Source organism: Lygodium microphyllum, chromosome 3 (genome assembly GCF_053477565.2).
Source record: "Lygodium microphyllum isolate KBCC chromosome 3, Lygodium_microphyllum_v1.1.10, whole genome shotgun sequence".
NCBI lineage: Eukaryota > Viridiplantae > Streptophyta > Polypodiopsida > Schizaeales > Lygodiaceae > Lygodium > Lygodium microphyllum.
In genome coordinates this window covers 128291614-128314119 of record NC_141137.1, presented here as the reverse complement: position 1 = coordinate 128314119, position 22506 = coordinate 128291614, and the positions used below count along the sequence as shown (strand labels likewise).

The 22506-nt window shown below is 42.3% G+C and overlaps 1 protein-coding gene across 1 annotated transcript; it reads right to left on the bottom strand.

Moving 5' to 3' along the window:
* Positions 1–10036: 10036 nt before the first annotated feature.
* Positions 10037–11076, bottom strand: LOC148038882 (non-specific lipid transfer protein GPI-anchored 2-like). The gene is made up of 2 exons (XM_087675289.1): positions 10758–11076; positions 10037–10105 (listed from the first exon to the last, which is right to left on the bottom strand). Exons 1-2 carry the CDS (start codon positions 11058–11060, stop codon positions 10037–10039), a joined length of 372 nt encoding a protein of 123 aa, XP_087531415.1. The 5' UTR covers positions 11061–11076.
* Positions 11077–22506: the final 11430 nt, after the last annotated feature.

The window sequence follows — 22506 nt, the reverse complement described above, 5'->3', positions numbered from 1 at the left end:
GCTGCGAAGGGGTTTAGCTTTTATAGCCCGCGAAGGTCGTTAGGTCGGCCTGCTGACCGACCTACCATATGAGCCTCCACTAGTCGGCCAGGGAATATTCCAGGGAATATTCCCTTTACCATCGGGCCGGGGGCGCTGCCCCCGGACCCCCGCCAGGGGGGCCGCTGGCCCCCCTGGGACCCCCCAGCCAGGGGCCACTTCCGCGGCCCCCGGACCCCACAATAGGGGCCCCTTTTAACTCCCTTACCACGCAACTCAATGCAATGTGCCTCGAGTTGCTACCAGCTTAACCACTCCGTCTAACCCAAAGATTAGACCCACAACAGTCACCTTTTTGCCATCCGGTCACATAGACCTCATCTGATATACAAGTCAGGACTCAACCAATGTCCGGGCTCACATTTGGCTTCTCCTCATAATGGGGGCCTTACAACTTTGAGCACCATGGATCATTGGTAGCACCTAATGAGGGTGGGGCATTGATCATATCTAACACCTCAAAGAATGCAACTATTGAGTCAAGGGACATCATAAAGAGTGGTACTAAGATTGGCTCTTCATGAGGATCTAGCATAAGAATTGAAGTATCCTGTGCATCTTTGGACTCAAGCATTCATAGACCAATTAATATTCCAACTCTTTTGTGAATGGCAGTTGCAAGGTAGTGAGAATATGCATCCATTTATGCTCACCTGAGAGAGAGAGAGAGAGAGAGAGAGAGAGAGAGAGAGAGAGAGAGAGAGAGAGAGAGAGAGAGAGAGAGAGAGAGAGAGAGAGAGAGAGAGAGAGAGAGAGAGAGAATGTACCTTACCAGTGGTGAAGACATTGCAGGGTTATTCAAATCCCCACATAAGAGTAGAGAGATAGCATCCAAGTCGATTAGTGAGACTTTCTAGGATTCCATCTCAATGCAAGCTATCTCCCAACCTCTTAACACTCCCATCAATCTAGCTTTAAATCCATATGTAGCAATCAAATAAAAATCTAATAGTTCAATTGATGGATTTTCCGATGCTTGGAGTATATCGTGATTTAGTATTCTTACACCATCTCTAATGTCTACGAGTCTATGGCAAATAGTATCTCCAAGGGTTTACACAAAGCAGAAAACATGTCACTTGGCTCCTTCTTATAACGTGTTAATCCCTAGAGTACTAAACATGGGTTGTGGTATATGGTGTGATTAGGCAAGATTCATTCCTTTGACTTAGTATTTTAATCCTTGCCAAATCAGCGAGTTACCTTTCAGTAGAGTTCTGAGTTGAATGGTAACTTTAGTGGATGATAGAATTATGGTAAATGTTGGTTCAATGGTCTCGTAGATATAATGTAGCTTGTGTTAACCGTTAGACGCACAAGGTGGAAATTTTGGAAAAGCTAAAGCAGAAGACAAAGGCCAAGGCAAAAGTGAAACGAAAGATGAAGGTGCGCCAAGAAAAATATGGAAATGCAAGAAGTGTAGAAAATCCCTAAATAAAGGAAAAAGGCACACAAGGAAAGGCGCAAGTCAATACTTTTGTAAATAAGCGCAAGGGCACCATGATTTATTTTAAGAGTGCCGGGCTCTCACCCGTGCAATTTGTAAACGTAGATGGGTGGTGGAAAGGAAGCTAGAAAGACAGGAGGACAATGGAAAAAAGGGCCTAGACCATGGCCGGCCATGTAAAAAAGGGGATAAGGGGATGACCCCCCAAAAGGGATTTAGGGTTTTGTATATAAAGTTGAAAAGTGAATGAGAAGCTCATTCTTGTGTGTGGCCAAAAGTGGCTCTCCTCTTCTTCTTCTTCTTCTTCTTCTTGCTTGCTTGAGCTTGTGCTTGAGAGAGGGAGTGTGAGAGTGTGAGGGAGTGAGTGTATGAGGGTGAGGGACCGAGGAGGAGAAGCTCTCCATCTTCTCCTCTCTTCTTCTCTTCTCTTCTCTTCTCTTCTCTTCTCTTCTCTTCTCTTCTCTTCTCTTCTCTTCTCTTGCTCGCGGCGATGGAGCTTGGAGCGTGGAGCCTGAGGATGGAGCTTGCTTGAAGCTTGCACTTGGATCGTGGAGCTATCGAAGTATGCGGGAGAGGAGGTAACTCGATCGGCATGGAGGTAAGCTCACTACACCCGTAGATATGGATGGTGCATCCACTTTGTGAGAGGTAGCCATTAGTGCTCAGCTTGGAACGCTTGAAACAATAACTAGTCCGTGGGTCTTGGCAGTTGAGTGAAAGCTCCCACATTTTGGTTCCGTTGCCGAGACCAACGAATTCAAGCCTTGAGCACTTGTGTGCTTTGAATCGAGCATTGAAGTAGGGTTTTCCCCAAACCGGTGCTTGAGGTAGATAGGTAGGAAGCGAGGGAGTTTGAAGAGGTATTTGATCTCCTTAGTAAGTAGGTTTTTATTGTTTTGGACTTGGGAAAGCATGATGGAGTAGTGTAGGTATTTTTCTTATAAATTTTTCTTGCATTTAGAAAGGACAGGAGCAAAACATTGGAGCAAATAGTAGGGTTTTTTGTTGCTGTATAACAGGCTGAAACAGGGAAAAGAAGGGCAAGAAATGAAAATTTGGGTTAAATGTTAGTAAGGGAAGCCCTCGGACCACTCATAAATTTAGCCCTTCGACCGCTCATAAATTCAGCCCTCGGCTCACTACCACTTGGCCCACTCACTGCTCGGCCCGTCCAAATTGAGCATTTGGACCAACCTTGAAACTCGGCCCTCAGTCCACTCAGCCCTTGGACCGCTTGAAAATTCGACCCTTGGCCCTACCGACTCGGTCCACTATCACTTGGACCACTCGACTCAGCCCTCGGCCACTCGGCCCTCGGACAACCAAACTCGGACTGGCTGGCCGAATTTGACATTCGAACCAATTACATTCGGCCCTTTCTACTCGGCCCTCGGACGGGCCGAATCAGGCACTCGGACCCTGCAATTTGAACCTATTGGGCCGAATTTAGATTTTTTCAAATTTAAACTGGTAGACCCTGAAACTGACCGAGAGACCATATACAGCCGAAACCACCTCATAGATCGATCACTCGGCTGAAACTTAGAGCAAGTAGTTCAAAATTTGGCTATAAACGGTCTTTCAAATCACGTATGCCATTTACCATAGCAGCCTTGCGTGCCGGGGGGGACTGCCCCCCGGACCCCCGCAGAGGGGGCTACCCCCTCCACACCTCCCCCAAGTAGGTTGGAGAGAAAACGCACGCCGTAATAGGTCCTCCAAATTAGACCCTAGTGTAGTAATGGCTCTACACGAGCATGGATTGTCACTTTGCAAAAGAGCAACCAAAAGCCTATACCCGAACAGAGACAAACAGAGACCCTAGAACCTTAATGGGCCAATCTAGCCAACAAGGGAAAAAAGGCCACACTGCAAAAACATGTACGTGTTACATTCAGATTGCATCTGGTCAAAGCGAAAATCAACAATATCAAGCTACAATAGCAGATATGACAGTCTTGACGATAGATGCTCCTTGAATAGCATTGCATTGACGATCCAAGACATCAATGGAGAATCCACATCTGGTCGTGCAGTTGGGGACTCAAGGGCATTTGTCAAAAGGCTTAAATTTACAAGCCAAGACCCGAAAGATGAAGACATAGTACCACCTACTTATCTTAGGGTCAAACTCACCGCGAAAAGAGAACACGCTATCAATGCTCTGATTAATGAAGGAGCAAATTTTAATATCTTGACCTATGAATCATGGACCCTACTAGGCCGACCAGAGCTCACACTGACTAATGCAACTCTTAGCCCTTACGAGGGACACCCACAAGCACTCATAGGAAAGTACAAAATCCTTACGACAATTGAAACTCAAAGCTTGCATATCATATTTCATGTTCCTCCAAATAGTGCTAATTGCGAGAAGGGAACCCTCCTTGGAAGACCCTTCAAAAGGGCAATCAAGTGTGAGGCCGACTATGTAGCACAAAGGATACACCTGACACTACCGGGTGTAAATATAGTCACGACCTTTAGCAAGGGTGACCTCATCGAGCCTCGAGGGAAAGGCAAGGAAGGTGCTGACATAACAGTCAAGCCTACTAACGAGAGCAAGGACTTGTTGGAAGAGTTGATACAAGCACAGGTCGAACAACGAGAACCAGTGAGTGAGGCCATGCCTGAAACAAGAAGATCAAGAGACAATGCCAAGGACGGGCTTTGGACTTAAAAATATCGTAGAAGACCCTAAAAGAAGCCCAAACCTTATAGACGAAGGCATCAGTGGAGAACCAATACAATGTCGAGATGGATATCCAAAGCGTTGCTACGTGCTCAAGGGTATTATGCAGGTAACCGATGGATTTGGGTACCAAAACCCCCTGCTAAACCACCTCTATCAACTGAAGGCCAGATTGCATCAAAAGCAATCTAGGTCTCAAGGCAAGAAACCAAACATGAGTGTTCGAAAGAAAGAGCCTCAACCTAGCATGCTTAATAAGTAGATGTCATATGTAACCATTGAGCGTGCACAAAGACCACTAGTGCTCAAGGAGCTTTTGACTTACCAAGAGGATAATGAGCACTAGAGGCACAACGCTGCTTGTGAGAAGGCTGATTTCTCAACAAAGAAAATGGCACAATTGTCTAATAGCCTCGAGCAAATCATTCAGCGAGTGCCACGTCCACCTAAGAGTCCTAGATCTCCTACACCCTCTTTTCCCAAACAGACACAGAAAGCACAACATCAGTCGTCAAGGGTGGCTGCTCAATCCCAATCTCCATCTCCATCTAAGCTTCCAAATGTCCAAGAGGTGGGACATGAGACCATCCACAGCTCTCGGCCCAAGGATATGCCTATACAACCTAATGTGACTAGATCAACTCATGCTCGATCTACACAAGTGAATGCTCAAAGGGCAACAAAATACATGATCACTTCCGATCGCCCTAGGGACTTGACACTGCAATCTACTAGTAGTTTCCAGTCCACTGAAATAGCTGCTACTACTTCCAATTAGGGATCACAGCAGTCACAGCCCTTGGCCATGACAATGCCCCTTGCGAAACGTGTCCTTAGTAGTTTACTGTGGAGGAGGTGTCGCAACCAACTTCCTTGACAACTCTAGCACTTCCAAAGCACCTAAAGCCTAGGCTAGAGGAGTTAAACAGAAGGGAATTGGTTGAAGAGCTAGACTTTCCAAAAAGAAAGGCAGTTGTACCCTCACAACCTAGCAAGGCTATTCAGCAGGCCGCGGCTATGTCCCATGAGGACACACTAGAGAAGGAGGATGCTGAGGCCCAACTAAGCACATCAATGGCTGACCTAATTCAGGGTCCTGAGTCATTAAGTTATGCACCTTCACTGACCAAGAAAAAGAGGAGAAAACAGTGAAAACAACAACAGCTTGGGGAATAAAGCATCGAGTCCATCCACCAATGAACCCATTGATGTCTCTCTTAATACCGGTGAGACCTCAGACACATCCGTATGCTTTGAAAAAGCAAAGCAGTTGTTACCATCAACAGTTGCTTGCAATACCCAATCCACCGACAACAGAACTCACATTGACCAATCAAGAGTGGATACAACGCTGTCACAACAGGGTGACAAATCTATACCAATCACATCCGAGGAGAACCATGACAAAATAGCAGCAAAACCTCAGGAAAAATGCACAAACCCCGAGAGCGTAAGCGATCCTAGCATTGACCAATCTTGCTCATCTAGGCCTGAGTCCCTAGCTATGTTAAAGCCTAGGGAAACTCCTAGAACCTTGTATGAGATAGAAACCGAGCAAGCCCTCGTTGAACATAGAAGTGTCGCAGAATGCTTAACTGAGTTGGATGCTAAGCTCAAGATGTTCGCACGTGTCTACGTCCTTGCAGACATGGGCGCATTCCCTAAGGAGCAGCTTGGAGAATACTTTCCATTTCCCCTATCCTGGGAAGAGCAAGAACATCTTAACGAGCACTATGACAGGCTCCTGCATAAACGCATGTGACTCACCTCTAACGAGAAAGCCGATGAACTATGTTTAACTGTAACATTCAATGATGTGCTCTACCAACCAAATCTTTTAGAGATAGAGCAACTAAAGCAACAATCAGAGGATCGAAGTCAATCTTAACAACGTTGGTTTGAAAACCACATTGCAATGGCCGAACTAGGAGCCCAGATCATGACAGTCTCAGAGGAGCGATTGGCCAAATGGCGGTCTCAAAGAGGCCCAACCTATGTGGCACCAACTTCCTTCCGAGTGCTGACTGCCATTCGGGGTACGAACTTAGCTGGAACTAACCAAGAGAACTTTTTGGCCGATAAGGTTCTCATGAGGAGGAGCTACATGTTGCAAGTAGACTCGGACAAGGTACCATGATACTTGACGTTGCAAAATACCTGATGTTATTAAGAAGGCTACCACGAGTACTGGATGCATGTGCCACACTCCGATACAATCCCGAGTTCTACAATTGGTTTTTATCCTCGTGAAGTGACATGGATTCGTAAGTATGTATATAAATAAACAATAACTTTTGTGACCCTGTATAGATAAGATCAAAACACACAAGCAATGATAGTCAAGCACAGGGAGAAGAGTTGGGTTTGACAGGCTGAGCTCCTCAAGTCCTCTGCTCACCACACATTAAGAAGTCATGTGATCATTCCCGCCTACAAAAGGAGCGCATGCAACCCTCATTATCACCATACGAAGCTGTGACCACAACATCTCTGATGGTGTAGATGGGGCACCATCCCTTTCTATACACCTTTCTTCTTTTTCGGTCTATCCTTCCAGGGATGAGCCCTGCTCCACTCCATGAAAACCAGTCCGCGCAACTTAGCCTCACCTCTCCCCTCCTCATCATATGCGCTTGATAACGCATTGTATAATCCTTTCCATGAAAATAGTTTTATCCTGTCTCAAGGCCTAATCCTTGGTTCGTATTTTGCAAGTCCCCCTACGATAGCCGACATGGAGCACCCAGTGCAGTTGGCTTGCAAGGACGCTATCCGCCATCGAAGGGAGCATGCAACACAAGCTCCTCCGTCGAAATGCTACGTACCTACCCTTAAAAGGTATGGAAAGAAACGAGGCCCCAAGCAACACCACCCCGGACGTAGGCCAAAAAATCCCCAAGCCAGGAGAATAGAAGCTCAAGGGAGCGCACGGGGTGTGGCAACACTAGCCCTGCGAGCCCCCACCAGACGTTTGGGCACCAGATGCTCGAAAGAGGAGAGGGCAGCTCGAGACAAGCAGGAATTTGATGCATTGTTCAAAAGCATTCTGAAAACAATTGCAGCCAAGGACTACACCATTCAGGTCGTGGCTAACATCTTTCCTACCCAACCTTACAGGAGCCCCTCACTAGTAGAGCCTCAGTCGCACGACCACCCGGACTCGCCCCACCTTGTGCAAATAGAGTAGCCACTATGATATATAAGCAGCTTAACAAAGGCCATCCTGCCCATAACTTTTTGTCTTAAAATGGTTAAACGGGCAGGCTACCCACCTGTATACACTTTCCTTACCTATTGCTAATATATGCCACGTCTTTAACGAGCACCCGAATATGCATCGCAATCAGCATCATATGATTTTGATAAAGTAACATCTTCACATGATTGCATCTATTCGTTGTACTTGATGCATGCGACTTGCGTATACTCTCATGAAGTGACAAGTGGATGCAAGATGATGCAGGTCTTCGTGCGAACATGTTCAATGCCCAAGTCACCGCAAGACCACCAACCTCACAAAGAGCCATGACAAAGCCACGTTGCTGAAAGCAAAAATCACCCTTGCGAGTGCCCACATCACATGGCCCAAAGCATAGTCATGGGCTATGCTCTCTTTTTGGGTCAAGCTCTACAGCTAGCTCAAGGCAATTATTACCTCAATTGTACCAACATCATGTGTCGCAAAGAGGTTTGCAATATTTCAAGTGTATCTCTCCATCTCAACAACTGCTTCCCTAACAACGAGGCTAGGGCACAATCATCACTGTAATATCCATTTCCTGAGCCTTCGAAGCTTGAAATTTCCCAACCCATTGAAAGGCTGATAGCCTCGACATATTACAATGGTTGTACTCAAGCAAGTCCACAAAAAAAAAGGAGAAAAGAGAAGAGAAAGAAAGAAAGAAAGAAAAAAGCACAAGAAAAAGAAACAAAAAAGAAAACAGAAAAGGAAAAAAGAAAAGAAAAGAACACAAAGATAAGAAGCACCCACGCTCACAGCACTGACAGCAACCCTCCCACGGCAGGAAATAAACATGAAACCAAGGTAGAAGCATGCAAAATCTATGCACATGGCTGAGCCATTAATCTCAAAAACTAGAAAGAAACCATAAATCTTCCACTTAATAATGAACCGATTTGTTATCTTCATCATCTTCATCCATAGCTTCAACCATTATACAAGAACAAAAAGGAAAAAGAAGAATTTCTGCACAAAAGACAGAGGAGAGAGGAGAGAGAACAAACTTTTTGCACCACCAAAAAAGAGAATGTGCAATTGGACAAGAGAGGGAAGGGAAAGAGGCACATAACCATTCGTGCACTCCATCCCACCTCTTCCCCAAAAAGCACACCCCTTCGTATTTTTATTATTTCTTTGAAACTTTGATACATTTGATATTATAAGACCTTTGGCCTTTAATTTTGAGTATTCCTACCCTTTACCAATTCATGCACGTAACACTTTTGTGTATACCATTTATTTATAATGGATGTGGATGTGGATGTGGCCCCCTCATGTAGGTGTGTATTTTAGTGATTTTGTAACAATGTACTTGTTATCTTTTTTACAAAAAATGAAATTATGATATATGCATGGACATTTTTGTGCCTTGTTTTTATGCTTCTTTTGGGTGTCATCATATTCCTCCCACACTGAAATGTGAAGCGTCCTCGCGAACCTTGTCAAAGAAGAACCACTGTCTAACACAAACAACTTCCAAAATTGTTAGTAAAACAACTTCGATCATAAGGCCTAGCCATGGTAGGGTATGGGACTCCAAATCCATGACCACCAGAGTAAGGGAACTCCTGCCTCGGTTACTCCCACACTGAAATACTTTACTAGTCTTCAAAGGATAGGGTTCTGTTTTCAACAAGGGATCATAACAACAACTTCTCCATCCCAATAGAGAAAGAAAGAAAACTCCATCATGTAGCCCCGAGGATATTTGGGAATAGGGCTTGGTTGTATATCTTCATGTATCTTCCAATGTAGGGATTTATTATTTTACTTCAATGTGAGGATATAGCTTTCATGAAGGGTTATACCCTTGGTAAAAAGGGTTTTTATTTCAAAGGTGAATGCTCCATTATGTAGGCTTTTAAGCTTAAAGTTATCTTTTGAGTGTTTCTTTCTTGTTTATTTGTTGGGATTTTTTAAATTAAAAGATGAGTTATTTAGCTTTTGTTGTGATTGTTGTCACTTAGAGAATGAAGAAATATGATGTTGGCAGCCACCACGGAGGATAAGGATGGGGATGGCATGGGTAGACAATAGTGCTACTCAAGGTGTTCTTTGTTTGGGAATAGCCTAATTTTCTTATTTGGGATGGTGTGGCAAAGGTTATTCACAATGAAATCGGGGAGAAGAACCTAGGCAAAAGTGACATTTGGGGGAAATTGCAAGAGAAAAGATAAGCAGTCGGAAGATGGGTTATTGGAAATGTGAGATTGCAAACCTTTGGGTCTCTAAGGCTTTTTTTTTCTTTTAATTGTAGTGCATATGAATTGGTATGAAGAAAAAGGGTTAGTAACCTTAGGGCTAAAACTAATAATTTAAATGAAACAAACTATTATCTTTATTTTGTTTCTAATTTTGCAAGGCAAGTTGTGTGGATGATGGTGTAAGAGAGGTGGAGGAACAGACTGACAAGCCAAGGAGGGTTTCTAATGATGAACGGGATGTTGAGGAAGAGACGCGCAACAACTGCTACAATTTCTTCTTCTTCTTCTTCTTTCTATTTGTTTTATTCTTTGTCTTATCCTTCTTTGCAGTAACCATGCATCACCGCTTGGCAGTCCCTCTTTCCTTGATTCTTTCTTTTCACTGCTAGCATCTCGCTCTCTCTCTTTCTCTCTCATTTTGGAGATAAGGACAGTATTCTATGGCGACGAGATTTATCTTTTATTGATGCACTTGCTTCCGCCTGATTTTCAGATGAGACAGATTTCAGGACAGATGGAGACATTCTCCATCTCGAATTGCATGTAGCCCATCATGAATGCTCCTTGTGCTTCAGCAAAGCCATCTCTCTGCCTCTCTGTGTGTCAGATTGGAAGAGGGAAGGAAGCACTCTTTGAAAGGGAATAAGGGTTTGAAAATCTGGGAAGGGGGAAGAAGGTGTCTCTACTGCTACTGCCTCCTCCTCCTCCTCTTCTTCTCCTTTGAATTATTTTCCTTTAATGACTCGCGCTATGCCATCATCTCCAGTAGCACTTGATGAAGTTGAAGCGTGAGGACCTAGATCCTTCGACTTTTTCTTTCTTTCTTCTCTCTCTCTCTCTCTCTCTCTCTCTCTCTCTCTCTCTCTCTCTCTCTCTCTGTGCGTTCGAGGCGTCTGGCTCTGGCTGCGATGGAGTCTTTTCAGATCTTTCAATCGGGCTGAATTCCGCTATGACACGGTGAACTGAGAGACATGGTGCCAACGAGGATAGGCAGGACTTTAAAGCAAGACCAAGGGGCGGATGTACGGAAAGAAATGGAACCGCAAGAAAATGCGGGGCACAGACTGACTAAAGCGCAGGGCTCTCTCTCTTTCTCACTCTCTCTCTCTCTCTCTCTCTCTCTCGTGTCTCGACTATGGTGATGCCGAACTGGGAGGTGAGGGTGGTGTTGAAGAGGGAGCAGAGGCAGACGGGGTTCTGGGAGGCGACGGGCGCGAGGGCAGTGCAGCAGTCCTTGGAGGGCTTGGTGGCGTTGGGGGACGCGACGTAATCCAGGCACGGGCTCAGGTTCGCCAGCACCGCGACGCAGTCCGTGGCCGCCGGGGCAGGGGCCTGGGCTCTGGCGCTGCCACCAAAGCTACTTGTACTGCTCACCATCATCATGACCACCATAGCCAGCCATAAGCAGCAGGAACTGCTCTCTCTCACGGAAGCCATAGCAGGCCTCTCTCTCTCTCTCTCTATTGCTCTCCTTCTTCTACTTCTTTTGCCCTAGCCAGTGGCACCGGTTGCAATAGTCATCATAGCGAAGGATGGAACGATCGGATGAATAGAAGAATGTTGCTCTTTGCCATCGTTTCTCTCTATGGCCCGAGTTGCAAGGGTGGTGTGGATAACAACGTGTAGAAGAGAAAACAGATGTGCATGCGGGAGTTCCTTTTCTTCTTCTTCTCGTTCCTCTTGGAGACATGGAGACGCTGCACTACTATTTCTGCTACACAACTTCTTCATCTTTGCATCCTTCTCACGGGCTTCCATCTCATCCTGCACCTTCTTGTACTTTCGAACACACAATTTCTTCACTACTTTGCATCAGATCTTCAAGTCTCTTTTTTTTCTTCCTTTGGTGTTTTGAGATCATCTTCTTCCCCGGCTGCGCACCAAAATGACAGCAACCCTCCCACGGCAGGAAATAAACATGAAACCAAGGTAGAAGCATGCAAAATCTATGCACATGGCTGAGCCATTAATCTCAAAAACTAGAAAGAAACCATAAATCTTCCACTTAATAATGAACCGATTTGTTATCTTCATCATCTTCATCCATAGCTTCAACCATTATACAAGAACAAAAAGGAAAAAGAAGAATTTCTGCACAAAAGACAGAGGAGAGAGGAGAGAGAACAAACTTTTTGCACCACCAAAAAAGAGAATGTGCAATTGGACAAGAGAGGGAAGGGAAAGAGGCACATAACCATTCATGCACTCCATCCCACCTCTTCCCCAAAAAGCACACCCCTTCGTATTTTTATTATTTCTTTGAAACTTTGATACATTTGATATTATAAGACCTTTGGCCTTTAATTTTGAGTATTCCTACCCTTTACCAATTCATGCACGTAACACTTTTGTGTATACCATTTATTTATAATGGATGTGGATGTGGATGTGGCCCCCTCATGTAGGTGTGTATTTTAGTGATTTTGTAACAATGTACTTGTTATCTTTTTTACAAAAAATGAAATTATGATATATGCATGGGCATTTTTGTGCCTTGTTTTTATGCTTCTTTTGGGTGTCATCATATTTGATGACCAGGAAATCAGTGCAAATAAAGGCACAAAAATGTGCTAAACATCGAAACATCTTTTGTTAAATTGATACTTTGCAAATGTACCCCTTTGTTAAATTCCAAATATGAAGCAATGTAAAATGTGTAGTCCAAAAGAGACACACTATAAAATATTCCTAGGAAAAGGAAAGGTCAAACCCTTTTGTCTCATGCTAAAAATTGAAAGGTCCTTAGACCTTAGTCCATGTATGCAAATTTGAATTTTTATAATTCAAGAAAGGAAAAGGAGGTGGTTGCAGTCGTGGGATTTGAGGAGGTGGGAGGTTGAGGTGGTTACACCCTCTCTCTTCCTTTATCTTCTCCTCTCACGGTTCATTTCTCCCTCTCTCATTTTGGCACAACTCTCATCTTTCTTGTTCTTGCTTTCCTCTCTTGTGCTTCATGCTTATCTTTAATGGAGAGTGAGGAAGAGGAAGAGGGTGAGGATGGAAGAATTTCTCTCAATTTCTTGTGTGCCTATCTCTTGTGTGTTTGGAGAGCATGGTTCTTGGTGAGAAAGAAGAGGTTTCTTGCAGGTTTTCATGGCTAGCAAATGTGTTTGCAACCTCTCTTGGCCGGTTCGTGGTTCTCATGGTGCCGTGGCAGGGTGCTCTTCAAGCACAGCACATAAGGGTCCTCAAATTAGGTACGTCCAGGACCTTGGTTGGCTAGCTCTGTCCCTAGTCCCCTAGCCCTTTAGCATCACCCACAATTGTTCAGGGCACATCAAGGGCAGGACATACCTACGGAGCTTGTCTCGCCTATGGTTAGACCTATCACCCTAACCCATTTGCACGATTCCCTCTTGCACTCTGCCTTAATACCATTGCAATCAATCGTGGTAAGCACCGCACGAATGGCCATGAAAAGTACACTGTCCTTATCACGCAGGTCCAATAGCTACCAGCTACTACCTATAGTGCAGTGTCCTTGTGTTCAATTATGCTACGTCGTGCAGTCACAATGCAAAGGATGTCTCATACACCTTCACATGTACTTCTTCTCAACATGGACAACTTTGCTTCATCCACACATGGTTATGAGAAACCAGCCCACGGTCTCATAACTACGTAATATCTAAGTACGCATGAGCACTCACATAATATATGCACCGAAATATATACACAGTTTGGGTCCTCAAGTGCAGGACAATACTCTCAGCTTGCTTAGAGTTCGACCTGTCTCCCAAACTAATTGAACTATGTCTTGTGCACGATAGAGAAGACTAGCACTACCCCTAAGGAGAGACCACTTAAGAGAGGTTTTCAAATTGCAGGTATTGAAGACTCCAACAAAAGTATCGTTCGCTCTTTATCGACACCCAACTTTGAATGCTTATCCTTTATCATCCTGCAAGCCCGAACAGAATCGTCATGTGCAGAATCCCCAACAAACCAACACTTGTGCTTGCTATCAGTGCAATCCCCAACAAAGAATAGCCCTACCACCAACTCCAACAACCTTCCACCAGCCACCTAGGCCACTAATATGCCCCCAAGGACCTTTCTCCACACCACTACCAACACTCCTCCACGGCAATTATAGGCACCCTTGCCACCCACGTCTTCGGTGCATGCTAAAGCTTGCTACCTACAACAGTGAGTGCCATGGGACTGGCACTCGTCTAGGAGGGGGGTAATGTTAACCGTTAGACGAACAAGGTGGAAAATCTAGAAAATCTAAAGCAGAAGATAAAGGCCAAGGCAAAAGTGAAACAGAAGACGAAGGTACGCCAAGAAATATATGGAAACGCAAGAAGTGCAAAAAAGTCCTAAATAAAGGAAAAAGGCGCAGAAGGAAAGGCACAAGTTAATGCTTTTGTAAATAAGCGCAAGGGCACCATGATTTATTTTAAGAGTATCGGGCTCTCACCCGTGCAATTTGTAAATGTAGACGAGCTGTGGAAAGGAAGCTAGGAAGACAGGAGGACAATGGAAAAAAGGGCCTAGGCCATGGCTGGCCATGTAAAAAAGGGGATAAGGGGATGACCGCCCAAAAGGGATTTAGGGTTTTGTATATAAAGTTGAAAAGTGAATGAGAAGCTCATTCTTGTGTGTAGCCAAAAGTGGCTCTCTTCTTCTTCTTCTTCTTCTTCTTTTTCTTCTTCTTCTTCTTCTTCTTCTTGCTTGCTTGCTTGAGCTTGTACTTGAGAGAGGGAGTGTGAGAGTGTGAGGGAGTGAGTGTGTGAGGGTGAGGAACCGGGGAGGAGAAGCTCTCCATCTTCTCCTCTCTTCTTCTCTTCTCTTCTCTTCTCTTCTCTTCTCTTCTCTTCTCTTCTCTTGCCCGCGGCGATGGAGCTTGGAGCGTGGAGCTTGAGAATGGAGCTTGCTTAAAGCTTGCACTTGGATCGTGGAGCTACCAGAGTGCGCAGGAGAGGAGGTAACTCGATTGGCATGGAGGTAAGCTCACTACATCCGTAGATATGGATGGCGCGTCGACTATGTGAGAGGTAGCCATTAGTGCTCGGCTTGGAACGCTTGAAACAATAAGCGGTCTGTGGGTCTTGGTGGTTGAGTGAAAGCTCCCATAGCTTGCTTGAATTTGGAACAAGTGAAGTCTCTGTTTCTATGGGTTGTGATTCATGCAGGGGCTCGATTATGGTTTCATCAAGCTACTGGGGCTTTTCTTGCAGAGGTGCATGAGTAAATCTCTAAGTATAAAATGCTACTGTTCAAATATTATCAAATATTCAAGCATGAAAATACTTTTCTTGGCTCCTCCCCTCTTTTAAAAGTAGAAAATAAGTAATATTGACCTTAAATAGTATTAAATAGTATAAATAACCTCTATTAATACTCTATCTTTATATTAATAAAGATTCAAGAAAGAGAGATATCATAGTGTTCTACAAACAAAGTACACATGGCTTAAGTATTATTAAATACTCCTACTCAAATACTCTTATTCATAGATTTTACCAAAAAAAAATTCTTTAAATGGATTCTATTTTACATATCACTTTTATATCTCAAGCATGCATGCACACACACGAAGTACGTGTGTGTTGGGTATGTGTGCATGTGTGTGCATGCATCTCATTACGCTCAACAATGTTGCTATATATACATTTTATTATAAAATTTAATAATTTTTCATTTATAAATTGCAAAATATAATAATTCTTTCTATAAATCAAACTCAATAAAGTAATACATCACAATGTATATGCCCATTACATTTACCTTAGTTTAACTTCGTTACATCAAAAGTGTTGTGTGCTTCCTTAGCATGTTAAATGTAAGTTTGCAAAAAGGAAACATATAGCATCACAAAAAGTGATGGTCAAAGCACTTTAAAATGCAAGATATAAAAAGAACTTATAAGTTCTATTCAAAGTAAGTGCTTCTCCTCAATTTTGATTATTGATGTGATAATTCAATTGTTGTAATAAGGCATTAAACATATTAATACTCATTTGGAATTGCATGAATGCCAATCAAAAATCCCTTTGGCAAATCACAAGTGCATTTCATTACAGAGATTTGTTTTAAATTTGTACAAAGTGCAAGTGATGATAATTATTTCTATAAATTAAAGTTCAAGAAAGAGAGATATCACAAGAATACATCCAATACTTTTAACATACTTTAACTTCGTTGCATCAAAAGTGTTGTATGCTTTCTTAGTATATTAAATGTAAGTTCACAAAAAGAAAACATATAGCATCACAAAAAGTGCTAGTCTAAGCACCTCAAAACATAAGATATTAAAGAGAACGTATAAGTTCTATCTAGAGTAAGCATTTCTCTTCAATTGTGATTATTGATGTGATGATTCAATTATTGCACTAAGGCATTAAACCTACTAATACTCATTTGCAATTACATTAATGGCAACCAACAACCTCTTTCACAAATCACAAGCTCTTGATCATCTCCGTGCCCCCAAAATATTGTCCACGTATCCCAAAATACTATCGACATATCATTGACCAACACATTGATTAACTAACTTGTCGGCCCATTGATTAACTAACTCTATTCAGGAACTCCCAAGTGCATCATCAATACATGTGTATAAACTTGTTTACAAATCTATCTACTCTTTCTCGAGATATTTAAAGTTCAAGAAACTCGGAATAGGCATCGTGTTTCTTCAAATCATTGCAGCTCTTGTATGATCAACAATATAAATTTATTGCCTCCTTGATACTTCTTTCATTGTTCATACATTTATTCTAGTAGAATTCGCATTTGGACTTCATTGTTCGCACATTCATTCTAGTAGAGTTCATGTTTGGATTGGAATTAAATATAGAAACAATTATCTCTAAAAACGTATACACTACTTTGATGTAAGCACGATTTCAACAACTGAGTATTTTCCATACCTATTTGAATGGCACCAAGCATGCAAGCAACAAAGAGTGATGTCATTATTGTTCTCTTCAAATTTGTTGGATTCTTGAACTCAATGGAGTTGAAAGTACTATATTTAGAATATAATTCATGGCTTTGCTCGATTCCATCACACTATATAAGACTTTCCAAGGAATATGAGATTTCAAATAGAGGGATCTCAAAGTTCTTGAAGACAAGTGATAAAAACACATGTAACCCTAAAACCTTAATTGAGCAAGAGCAAGGTAGTTCAAGGTTTTGAGATTTATTTTTTAAAAGAAAACACTGGATTTTCTCTAACATCTATGCACTTTGAATATTATAACCTAAGGATTTATTCCCATTACATCTCTATTATGATCTTCTATAAAAATGTAAGGAAAGGATAAGAATATTTGAAAATGAACAATGATTTTTTTTTGTCCACATGTATATTCAGTGCCCTTGTTTAGATTTATTTTTAATGCTCCCACCTTAACCATCCATCATCATCAGGACAAACACCCCACGTACACTAATTAGTGTAGCAAGCTGTCATTTGGTGAAGGATCACCAACTTTTTAGAGACATCTAGTGCTTTTATATGTCTCAAGGATACGATTTGGGAAGAACATAACATGGTAAAAGGTCTTACCAAGGTAGAACATAAGGAGTTAAGAGAGTTTTGGAGAGAGAGAGAGAGAGAGAGAGAGAGAGAAACTATTATTTTCATTTTAGGAAGGGGCTTTGTGTTATGATCTCCCTCTCTCCTCATGTCTTGGCAAAGATAAAAACAAATAAATTCCACTTTATATATATATATATATATATATATATATATATAATTTTTTATTTTTAAGAGAGAGAGAGAGAGAGAAATGAAATGAAATGATATATTAACGTTTACAAAAGGCCAAAATGACCCTTGAGATCATGAGTTACAATCATGTGTATGATGGTACAACTGTCTGGGAAAAATATGTAGCACAAAACAAAATAAGAAAGGAAACTAGCTATGACTATGTGTAAAACATAGAGCTCTATCTAGTAACAATGAGCTCCAAATGGTACAATCTCATGTGGGTATGGGAGGGCCTAGCTCTAGCCCGAGCAATAATCCCATGTATCCACCTATGAAGGTGTCATCGGTGTCTGTGTCGAGGCCTAGGATGTCTAGATCAACTAAGCTAAACGACTCAATCAATCAGTACTCATTGTCTGTGTGTGGACTATGGCGGTGAGAGAGGCTCTTGTGTGGACTATGGCTGTAACTGTATTGAAGTCTTCTGAGTCTCCTTTGCAAAGAAGTCTATGAGCTGCCTCTATGAAGGGCCTGTATGTCGTGGAGCAACTATACTCCTAAGGCACATGTCACGAAGCTGTCATATCTCAAGAATAAAGAGGCCAGGGCATTGCCAATCGGTAAAATCTATGACTCTGGATAGTGGTCCAAATCCATCTCTAAAGAGACAATGAAAACAACCACAGACCTCATAATACGCTGGGCAATGGCAGGTATAATGCTCCTTTGTCTCTAGCTCTAATTGGCATATCTGGCATATGCTCTCCTCGGGTGGGATGGATCTATATGTGCCAGTCTCAATCTCTAGCTGATGTGAGGAGGTGCGCAACTGGCCAATAGTACATCTGATCCCATGGGAAAGGTGGGTGTCTATGTATCTCAGGTGAACAATAAATCTATCATCTGTAGTATGAAGGAAATTCTTGCGATAGAAAGCCATCTTTGTCCCTAGCTCCTGCCCTAGCATCAACCACGTCCGCCTGATATCCAACTGGGTAAGATCCATCCTGATGATCTTGCGGATCTCTAAGCTTCTCAGATCAAGAGATGGTGCATCAAAGGAGTACTGGAAGGGGGGTAACTTGTCCATGCTAAAGCCATGCAGCTCAAACTAGGCCGACATCTATGCATACCAACATGAAGTATCACCCTCTGTAGCAAGCTGCCTAGAGGACTCAAGGACCAACCATGCATATATGTGTCTGGGTAAGTCCCATAGGCTATGTATGTATGCAATCAATAGGGTGAGAGCCTCTACCACAACCGGTGTAGCTGCTAGCTTGGCTCTGATGATCTCATGTTGCACGGCCTTACATCTGATCATCCTGGATATCATGGACACTAGGGGTTTCTCCATCAACCACCATCCATCATAAGTGCGCCTTGATCTGCTATGGTGGTCAAGATTGGGCCCCCATATCTTTACTCCATAAAGTAGTGTGGATGTGACCAATGTATGGAATAGCCATAGCTTGGTGCGAGGTTCTTGGAATTGCACCTCTGAGCACATCCCCTCCAAACCACCTAGTGTTGTGTATCCACGAGTCAGTCTAGTGTCTGTTGCCTATCGCATAGAAAAGGTGGGCCTTGTGAATAAGACTCCCAGGTATGTATAAGAATCCACATACTCGAGCTCCTCAGATCCATATGTAAATTTAGGTGCTGATCACCTGACCCACTATGGTGTAGTATTAAATACCATCACCTTGGTTTTATCAAGCTTCACTGAAAGCCCACTATCCAAAGTATAGGAGTGTAATGCATCCAAGTGTCTCTGTAGACCCTCTGGAGAGTCAACTATCAATACAATGTCATCTGCATACAATAGGAGAGGTATCCAAGTGCCAACTAGTGGAGCTCCTCTATCTCCTTCCTTTGAAATGTAATCAACAATCCCATCAATGTACAGGCCAAATAATTTCGGAGAGAGAGGGCATCCCTGCTTCACCCCAATGCTGGAGTAAATAGGTGCCGAAAGGCCCTCAGGTGTCCGGACTCTGCCCACAACTCTCTCATACAGTGCCAAAATACCCCAACTGAGCTCTTTCGGTACTCCCATGGCATGCAATCTATTTATCAATCCATCTCTCAGTACTGTATCAAAGGCTTTGGGGAAGTCCACAAAGCAGTAGTAGGTTCGTTGGCCATGGCCCTTCCCTCCTCAATGATCGCTTTGAGTGTCAGGATGTGATCCAATATGGAGAAGCCTCTCCTAAAGCTAGCCTGTCCTTGTGCTCTAAGACCCCACATCTCTGCCCACCTGCTTAACTCATGCTCAAGGATGGAAGCATATAACTTAGCTAATGTATGCCCAACCATGATAGTCCATGGGTAGAGTAGGGTCCCTTGACTTGAGGATAGGCACAATAGTGTTCATGCTCCAGCTTTCTGGTAGGCCTTCACACATGGCTCTGTTAAACATGTAAGCTAGGAATCCTGCCACCAAATCTCTAGCATGGATCAAGTGCTTGGCTACTAATCCATCATGATCTTGTGCCTTTCCTCTTCTAAGTCTGTCAATGGCCTCTCAGACCCTACTTTCTATAAACAAAGTGGTGGTCTCTAAACAAGGCTCAAGTGGGTCAGGAAGAGGTGGCTGACCCTCCACAGTATAAAGACTAGCTGCATACTCCTCCCATACAACGGTGGACGTAATAGGTGTGGTCGGGCAATGCTCTCAGAAAAGCCTCCAAGCCTCTCGAGAGTCCTGGCTCAAGAATAACTGATATAGGTCTCGCTCCAACTAGGCCAAGAATGTTCTCTTCTTCCATCGTGTGAGGCGTCTAAAGAGTATATGTGTCTGTCTGTGGGTAGTGGACCCCAGTGCTATCTCTCTTTGTAGCCGTGCTCTGGTCTCACGTCATTCATCATCATACCAGTTGTTCCAAGGTGCCACCCTAGTGGAGGCTCTCTGTGTGGGTCGTGAGTGTGGGGAGGCTACACTTGCAATGATATGTAGGGCCTCACTGAATATAAAGGAATGCCTTACAGCTTAAAGCATCCAAACTACATTCTCCTTGCTTGATCTATATTTAATCTCAAATTCATACTCTTATAGGACTTCAATCCATCTTCGTTGTCTCATGTTTAAATATAATTAGGTAAAGTTTCATTTGAGACTTTGTGATGTGTTACCAAGGTAAATTTCTTGCCAAGAAAGTAATGTCTACACAATTTGAGAGTGTTGTCATAGCCAACAACTCTAAGTCATGAGTAGCATAGTTTTTTTCATGACTCTTCTGTGTTGAAACATTTGTCTGTATGTATGTAACAATGGTGCCTTCTTTGTATGCAAATGTAATATGAACTAAGCTTTAGAGTGTGGAGAGATAAGTATGCTAATTTGCATAGATAAGGATATGAGGTGGCAAGTTAAATTGGACCCATTGCAATGCACCCAATGTACTCATGTACCTATTTAAAGAGGCAAGCTCTATGCAATGGATATACAATTTTCTTTGCTTTCTCAAACATATGGCCTATCTTGTCTATTACCATTCATGAATCTCTTCTTCTTTCATTTGGTATCAAAATCATTATCCTTGTGGCCGTACATCCATCATCCAAGCGAATAATTGAACATCAAAGGCTAGAAGAGGAGATTTCTTGAAGCAAATCAAGAAGCCATCATCTTTCAAGCATTGAGAGAGAGCTTCTTTCAATAAACTAGGGGGCGGGCAACTTGTGAAGTCAAGCAAGGGGGCTCCTTCTTTTTATCAAAGACATAGACAAAGAAGAGAGAGATTAGAAGCTTTGTTCCTAGTTGAGGAGCTTTAGAGCTCAAAGCTCACTTGAGGTGATTGAGTGTGGCCCGAACTAGCTTGGTGACATCAATCACATCCTCTCAAGCTGTTTGAATTTGCACCATTGTTCCATACTTTTTTTACTTTTGATTTCCTTCTTATGTTATTTTAAATATTTACTGAACCTTAGAAATTAACTCCTTTCACACATATTCCCTCTAACTAGTTCTTGTAAAGCCCTTGTTCACACTGCTCTTTTAAATTGGTCATTTGCAAGAGCTGGTCACACTACTTGCTATCTCAAATCAAACTAAATTATGTAAATTGTATTCATATGGAACTAGTTCATTAACTATGGTTTTGTATGCATCTAGCATTTGGAAAATCTCATACTATAATTAGAGTTAGACATTACCATGAGAAATAGCTTGGTAAGTCCTATCAGTAAAAATTATGGCTTCAACTCCCAACATTTCATTTGGCATTGAAAGTTTTGAGAGCAAGAAGAAGTATCACACTTGGGCAACTCAAATTCACTTTTTACTCATGCATAAAAAATGATGGACAGTAATCTAGGATAATACATCATCACAAATAACTAAAGAATGGATAGAGAAGAATGAATAAATGCTTACATTAATTGGTCTTCATCTTACTCCAAGCCTTATCCACCACATTAATATTAAAAAATAACAAAGGAAGCGTGGAAAGAGTTGAATACAATTTTCGATGCAAAAGTAAAAAATCAAGAGATGTAATTAAAAATAGATTTTTGCAACCTATATTATGAATTTAAGAATTCACTTGTAGAAGATGTATCAAAATTAAGAAGCTTAATAAACCAACTTCAAGGTATCTAAGTCACAATTCATGAAAATGACACAATAGCAATGCTACTTGTAAGCCTACCTAAGGAATATGTGCCTTTGAAATATTCATTTCTTACCCATGAATCACTTAACCTTGAAGGTTGTATATCTTCAATTCTTTTGAAAGACAAGACACTTAAAAAATAGGTTGACTTATTAACAAGCAAGGACACTATGTTACAAAGAAGGATCCCAAGGAGTGCTACTATTGTGGAAGAAAATGTCAAATCGACAAAGAATATAGATTGAAATGACTATCCAAATGTAACCATAAGAAGATTTGACATCATGAAGAGGCATATAGGTTCAAAAAACGGTCAAACTTACTATAGAAAGAAAACCAAGACAAAAGGGCAAAGGGACACCTTTTCTAAGTAATTGAAGACAAAGATCCTGACCACCCACTAGCAATATCCATAGAATGCACCTAGTGAGGGGTGGACAATCAATCATTGTAAAATCAATTAATATAACCACATGACCACCTTGCAATATAATTGAATAAGGCATCAAGGAGGGTGTTGAAATATTTTTTTCATGTATATAAGGGTGGTGCCTTCTTTGTATGTAAATATAACATGAACTAGGCTTTAGAGTGT